At 40.0% G+C, this 7310-nt stretch overlaps 1 protein-coding gene across 1 annotated transcript in view; it reads left to right on the top strand.

Moving 5' to 3' along the window:
* Window positions 1-6735, top strand: part of stat4 (signal transducer and activator of transcription 4) — a 19213-nt gene extending 12478 nt beyond the window's left edge. Inside the window, exons 11-28 of the mRNA XM_020620171.1 lie at window positions 700-792; window positions 1523-1582; window positions 1765-1785; window positions 2285-2378; window positions 2641-2685; window positions 2947-3030; window positions 3113-3211; window positions 3488-3623; window positions 3784-3836; window positions 4053-4147; window positions 4242-4299; window positions 4576-4711; window positions 4872-4924; window positions 5141-5235; window positions 5574-5710; window positions 5943-6134; window positions 6262-6307; window positions 6576-6735. Coding sequence (XP_020475827.1) covers window positions 700-792; window positions 1523-1582; window positions 1765-1785; window positions 2285-2378; window positions 2641-2685; window positions 2947-3030; window positions 3113-3211; window positions 3488-3623; window positions 3784-3836; window positions 4053-4147; window positions 4242-4299; window positions 4576-4711; window positions 4872-4924; window positions 5141-5235; window positions 5574-5710; window positions 5943-6134; window positions 6262-6307; window positions 6576-6735 — 1657 coding nt within the window. The remainder of the gene's footprint in view (window positions 1-699; window positions 793-1522; window positions 1583-1764; window positions 1786-2284; window positions 2379-2640; window positions 2686-2946; window positions 3031-3112; window positions 3212-3487; window positions 3624-3783; window positions 3837-4052; window positions 4148-4241; window positions 4300-4575; window positions 4712-4871; window positions 4925-5140; window positions 5236-5573; window positions 5711-5942; window positions 6135-6261; window positions 6308-6575) is intronic.
* The last annotated feature ends 575 nt before the right edge of the window (window positions 6736-7310 follow it).

The raw sequence follows: 7310 nt of genomic DNA, 5'->3' as shown, positions 1-7310 counted from the left end.
AACAATTTATTACCTGGTGGAATTCAAAACTATTTAATGAAAGGGAAGGGGGATACAATTTAAGGGGTCAGTTAAATTATAAAATTCATGTTATGCGAACAACCAAAAAAAGATTTTGTATTTCCATAGTGGGGTAAAACTATGGAATAATTTAAATGTGGACATAAAAAATAGTAAGAAAATTGATGAGTTTAAACACAAATATAAAGGTATGTGTCAATCAAGATATGGGCAAGAACAGGCTTAATGATTAATCAGGTGTAACATTGGGAGTGTGGTGTTTTTAGTATATCACTAGCGTGGTGTAGAACAAAATTATCCATGTAGTAATACTGCTTGCAAACCAATGATGATAAGATGATGTCATGGGGTAGGACTAGATAAGTCTAACGTCTTCCTACTCCGTTCAAGCATGTACTAGGTATAAGCAAATTGAAAATATATTTGTGGATATGTGTGGAATTATGTGTGTTGACATATTGACTGTTGTTACATGTTTGAAAGAATAAATCAAATCAAATCAAATCAAATCAAATCAAATCAAATCAAATCAAAACTTCCTCCTTTGTGCACTACATTAACCAACATAGAAAAGTGCTAAATAAAGGACAAACAACCTTCAGTGACCTCTCACTAAGGTGCCTGTTGAGAGAGGTGAACATGATAAAAACTCTAATGAGGTGTGGGTTTGTTTTCTAGCTCATTTGTGGTGGAGAAGCAACCATGCATGCCCACACATCCACAGAAACCCCTCATTATCAAGACTGGAGTACAGTTCACCACCAAAGTCAGGTATCATTATATAACCTGATATGCTGCCAGGTTTTTTTCTGCTATATTTGTTTTCCCTATTTAAACCTCAGTGTTTAGTCAAAGGATAAAGCTGGTCATTTTCTATATTAATAGTATATTCAGCCATCTCCATACAGAGACTAAAACTGACAATGAATCGCCTCCACACATGGTTAATGACCTTCAGCTGTCAGTCCTGGTTCAGCTTGTTTGTCTGTGGCATAGGTCTCTGTTGTTCAAAAACACATCAGGGGACTACACCGCTGCAGTAGGTGACACATTTTCTTTTTTTAAATAACAAAACACCAGACCCGACTATGTTGGCCCAAAGTCTCCGTGTGGCCATAGTTTCCTGACGTTAGCTTGAGTCAGAGTCAACTGTGTATGAGCTCTTGTGTGAGCTCTCAGCTTTGTTTACATTCTGATAGCTCCTCACACTCAGGTCTGGCTTTGCTAATGAAGAAACGTGTCACGCTGTACAGCGGCATGTTTCACTGATGTGTTTTTGGTTGTTTTTGAACAATGGAGAGCTATGGCACAGACAAAAAAACTAATCCAGGACTGATGGACATTAACCGTGAGTAGAGGCAACTCATTGTCGGTTTTAGTCTCTGTATGGAGAAAATTTTATCAACATAGAACGTGACCTGCCTTTAAATCATATCTTGCATTTTTCATGTCTTCATTTTTATCTTGGTGAGAACATTTGTTCCATCCTGATTTCTCCCAGACTGCTGGTTAAACTTCCAGAGGTGGATTATCAGCTGAAAGTCAAAACCACATTTGACAAGTGAGATTTTTATAATTACTTTTTTTGGCAAAACAACAACAACAACAACAACCATTTCCTATAAGAGTACATTATTATAAAGTATTCTGTTTTTCTACCCATTTTCTACATTAAAAGTCCTGCCTCCTACAGATGAACTTGTCTGGGCACTAATCTATATATGTGTGTGTTTGTGTTTTTAGGGACCTCCCCCCTGGCAGAGTGTGAGTACAAACAGTGTTGAAACAGGATGTGCAGCTGGGGTTTAATTTTAGCACAGATAGAGGCAGTAGCTTATATTTCTTTTGTTACCTAACACATTACAATAAACCTTCTTTTTCCAACAAATGTTTCTTTTAATTTCCTACAAAATATTTAAAAACTGAAAAGCTATTTTCTGCATTTTTTTTTATCATAAAACTTCTACATGTTGGTTTCTAGAAGTGTTTTATTATATTTGAATATTTACATGGTCATTCATGTCACTCCAGGACCATGACTTGTTTAAGTCCTGTAGCTCAGGTTTGATAGCCGTTACAATAATCTGAAATCAAGTTGTTTTACTGTTTATTTAAAGAAAGTCCTAAGAATGCACTCATAAGTCTCTAGTGTTTAAAGTTGCAGTATTCAGAACTTCACCTTTCTGATTTGAGCAGCTATGTCTGAATTGTATTATCTAAAAACTTTCTCCAGCCTTTTTTTTAATTTTCTTTTTCCCCTCAGAAGTCGTCAGTTTTTCATCCTGACCAACAACACTAAAGTTATGGACATTGAGGACTACTCCAATGGCTGCCTCTCAGTGGAGTTCAGACACCTGGTACGACAACCCCATCACTGCCTGATTAAATACTTATGTGTCAATTATTACTGAAAAATACCAACATGTAGGAAGAACAGATAACCAGTCCTCCTTTGCTTGAAAAGCTGTTTTTCCCATAACTTTATGAAAAGCCACTGAATTAGCTTATTGTTGCCATATGCACGTATAAACCACTAGCCAATATGTCAGCAGTGATTTATTGAATATCATTTTGTTTTGTTTATTTTAAGCCAACTGACACTGTGTTTGTATGTTATAGCAACTGAAAGAGAAGAAATATATCAATGGCACAAAGGGGAATGAGGTAAGAAATGCAGATGAGGTCACCATTAATGTAATAGAAGTGCTCTGTTACTGTAAAGCGTTAATGTGTTTGTGCGTTATGTTCTCATAAAAATAAATTAAAAGCAAAATAAACTGTTATTCAAATAAGGTTCTTTGCTATTACTGACTGATTCATTATTTTTAAATTGTCATGCACAGTGAGCTTCATCATTTAAATGTCATAGTGCAGTGAAGAGGAGAGTGTTGTCTGCAATGGATGTGTGGTTTGTGTGTTTTGCAGAGTCTCCTCTCTGTCACAGAAGAACTCCACTCTCTCAGTTTCGAGGCTTGCTTCACAGTGCAGGGCCTCACCATTGATCTCGAGGTCAGAAGAGGCATTTATTTGTCTTGATGTTTGGCTGTTGTTGTTGACACGTCTTGCTCATTGTACATGTGAATCCTTTCAGACGTGTTCTCTGCCACTGGTGGTCATTTCCAACGTGAGCCAGCTGCCTGGAGGCTGGGCCTCTGTCATGTGGTATAACCTTCTGACAGATGAGCCGAGGGTGAGAAAACAGATTTTGACAAAAAAGTGTTTTAACTGTCTTCAAAAAAATGGAAAGTGCAAGTTGCCAGTTTACTGCTCTAGTATGCCTAGCTAAAGCTAATGCAGTCTACTCCACCGATAAATCATGAAGGTTTGACTGTTTGTAGAGAGGTGTTGACTCAACCTTTGAGATTGTAATCGTATTGCATTATATTGAGAGATGTCTTGAAAAAGATTTCACATCACCACTGTCCTCCTCTATCCCCTTTCCTGCTGTTTTCCTCTCCCTTTACAGAACTTGGCATTCTTTGGAAACCCACCTCGGGCCAGCTGGAGCCAGCTCTCTGAAGTCCTCAGCTGGCAGTTCTCCACTTTTGCTGGTCGGGGTCTCAACAAGGAACAGCTCACCATGCTGGGAGAAAAGCTTCTTGGTATACGAGCCTTGAATTTTCCAACATGGTGGCTGCAGATTTTGGAATGGCTGAAAAAAGAAGAAGAAGAAAAGGCTGCATAAAACAAAAAATGAAACAAATTCAGGCAACAGTGGTATAATAAATGTTAAAATTTGTTTTTTATTGTATGTTTCTGTAGGTCAGCACGCCTCCTGTAGTGACTATCAAGTGTCCTGGTCTAGGTTCTGTAAAGTAAGTAAATCCCTTTAAATTAAATGATATAAACACATCACCAATATGGTTGTGCCATCTAGTGGTCAATGAGAAGAAATGTTCTGTGTCCCATCCTGTACATGACTATACTGTATTTTTTATTTCGTTTCATATTTATATTAGATATATAATGTGATGTTTAAATGTCAGATTAGCACTCATAGTACCTTTTCCATGTGTTGTATGGTATTAAAGGAGAATATTCCAGGAAAGCCCTTCAGTTTCTGGATGTGGTTGGACTCCATCCTAGAGCTTATCAAGAAGCACTTGCTGCCAGTCTGGACTGAGAAGTAAGTCACTGGCTCACTACACTTTTCACCTTTTCTCTTCCGCCACACACCTTCTCTGCTGTATAACAGGACTGCTCCTGCACATAGAGCTGAGTGTAAAAGTTTCCTGGGCCTCTGTCATGTGGTATAACCTTCTGACAGATGAGCCGAGGGTGAGAAAACAGATTTTGACAAAAAAGTGTTTTAACTGTCTTCAAAAAAATGGAAAGTGCAAGTTGCCAGTTTACTGCTCTAGTATGCCTAGCTAAAGCTAATGCAGTCTACTCCACCGATAAATCATGAAGGTTTGACTGTTTGTAGAGAGGTGTTGACTCAACCTTTGAGACTGTAATGGTATTGCATTATATTGAGAGATGTCTTGAAAAAGATTTCACATTACCACTGTCCTCCTCTATCCCCTTTCCTGCTGTTTTCCTCTCCCTTTACAGAACTTGGCATTCTTTGGAAACCCACCTCGGGCCAGCTGGAGCCAGCTCTCTGAAGTCCTCAGCTGGCAGTTCTCCACTTTTGCTGGTCGGGGTCTCAACAAGGAACAGCTCACCATGCTGGGAGAAAAGCTTCTTGGTATACGAGCCTTGAATTTTCCAACATGGTGGCTGCAGATTTTGGAATGGCTGAAAAAAGAAGAAGAAGAAAAGGCTGCATAAAACAAAAAATGAAACAAATTCAGGCAACAGTGGTATAATAAATGTTAAAATTTGTTATTTATTGTATGTTTCTGTAGGTCAGCACGCCTCCTGTAGTGACTATCAAGTGTCCTGGTCTAGGTTCTGTAAAGTAAGTAAATCCCTTTAAATTAAATGATATAAACACATCACCAATATGGTTGTGCCATCTAGTGGTCAATGAGAAGAAATGTTCTGTGTCCCATCCTGTACATGACTATACTGTATTTTTTATTTCGTTTCATATTTATATTAGATATATAATGTGATGTTTAAATGTCAGATTAGCACTCATAGTACCTTTTCCATGTGTTGTATGGTATTAAAGGAGAATATTCCAGGAAAGCCCTTCAGTTTCTGGATGTGGTTGGACTCCATCCTAGAGCTTATCAAGAAGCACTTGCTGCCAGTCTGGACTGAGAAGTAAGTCACTGGCTCACTACACTTTTCACCTTTTCTCTTCCGCCACACACCTTCTCTGCTGTATAACAGGACTGCTCCTGCACATAGAGCTGAGTGTAAAAGTTTCAATCCCCTTACTCTGAAATGGCAAAAAGAGTCAAAGCATTTGTAATTTTAGGTCATTCTTCATGACCTACTTGTTCCAAGTCTACCAGATTGCTTGGTTGTCTGCCACTCAACAACAACTGATGTAGACGACTGATTTGTTAAAATGTTAGTACAATGTTACAGTGTGATACTGGCAAATCATTAAGGGCAAAGAATAAAAGTTATTTTTTTATATTTTTACATCCATGTAGCTACATCATGGGCTTTGTGAGTAAAGAGATGGAGCGCACTCTGCTGAAGGACAGAGAGCCAGGCACCTTCCTCTTACGCTTCAGCGAGAGTCACCTTGGAGGAATCACCTTTACCTGGGTGGACCACAATGAGAATGGTGAGGTCTCTGTCAGGTATATTTCCATCGGACCACTTGTCGTTAAAATAAACTAGACCTTTTTTGTTTGCTAGTACAATAATTATTTTGGTTGAAAACCCCATACATTGGGATCCTAAGTAGACACTGATCATTACAAAGTATTTTTACAGACTTTTTGTCAAAGATCAGTTCCAGTTAAATATTCCAGGTGGGCTGTCACCTTTACTTGACCTAATGTTATACTTGACAGGAGATGTGAAGTTCAACTCTGTGGAGCCATACACTAAAAACCGGCTTAGTGCTCTCCCATTTGCTGACATCATACGAGACTACAAAGTGATCTCAGACGGAGTGGTCCCAGAGAACCCGCTCAAGTTCCTCTACCCTGACATCCCCAAAAACGAGGCCTTTGGACGGCTTTACAACAATCAGCCTAACAAAGGCAAGAGCGCAATGCCATTCTGTCATTTAGAGTTCATGTTTTTTCAGTGCATGTTTTGAATGTTAGTTGGCTGACTCGACTGTAAGCTACAGCACTGACTTCGCTCACATCTTTGTTAAATTTCCAGTTTACCCATACATACCATCTACCCTGATCCCCATCTCGGAGATGCGGTGAGTTCATTTGCAGATTAAATGAGACCCTCACTCAACTCACTTTGTATTAAAGTAACTTTTTTGTAAATTCTTTATCATAATTTTACCCTGGCATTTAGTTATTGGACCAAAGCTGGGGAATAAATATTGATAATGGCACATTTCTTCTGCAGTCAGTGCAACCCACAGCATGTTATGAGAAAATGGAAAATTATTTAGTAAATGCATTTCCACTGGTGAAAAGCAGTCGGTCACCTTTACTGTCTCCCTTTCCCTGTTATCGCAGCTCTAATGCAAGCACCACACCACCTCCTTGCCAGTCTCCTGAGCCCCCGATGACTCCTGGGGAGTTTGACATGCTCAGCGAACACCTGTGCTTCGACATTGACAATGTAAGTTTGCAGGCTTCTGTATTCAATGGACTGTATGATGTCTACATGCCATAAAAAGAACAAAACCAACAATGGACTGATGCTACTAGGCAGTAGTGTGTGTGTAGCCTTATATATTTTATTCATCTGTGCTGTGCCATAAAACCACTTTGTACAAAAGGTATTAAAAACATACAGCATCAGCGAGCCACAGTGTTGCACTGGGTGGCGTGTTCCTTTATTGCCGTGAACCCACACACTGTAGTTTATTTTCCAGTAGAACAACGGAGTCCCCAGTCGGGGCCTTTTCCAGCACCCCTCCCAGGGACTCCAAGAAGGCCGGGGACTCTACACTGCCATTTGGCCTGTAGGCACAAACGGCAGTGAGAGACCTATCCCTGGCCCGAAGGTGCAGGGAAACGACCTTCTCGTTCATTGGGGTAAACTCCAACACATGGCGGCTAAGCTGGGGAGCTATGAGCAAGCCCACACCAGCCAGCGGCCTCTCACCGCGGGCAACTCCAGAATAGTAGAGAGTCCAGCCTATCTTGAGGAGTAAGGTTCCAGAGCCCAAGCTGTGCGTGGAGGTGAGCCCGACTATATTTAGCCAGTACCTCTCAACCTCTTGCACAAGCTCGGGCTCCTTCCCC

This window comes from Monopterus albus, unplaced genomic scaffold (assembly GCF_001952655.1).
Source record: "Monopterus albus unplaced genomic scaffold, M_albus_1.0 scaffold234.1, whole genome shotgun sequence".
Lineage (NCBI taxonomy): Eukaryota > Metazoa > Chordata > Actinopteri > Synbranchiformes > Synbranchidae > Monopterus > Monopterus albus.
Note: the sequence above shows the minus strand (reverse complement) of the source record. Positions and strands in the feature narration are given on the sequence as shown.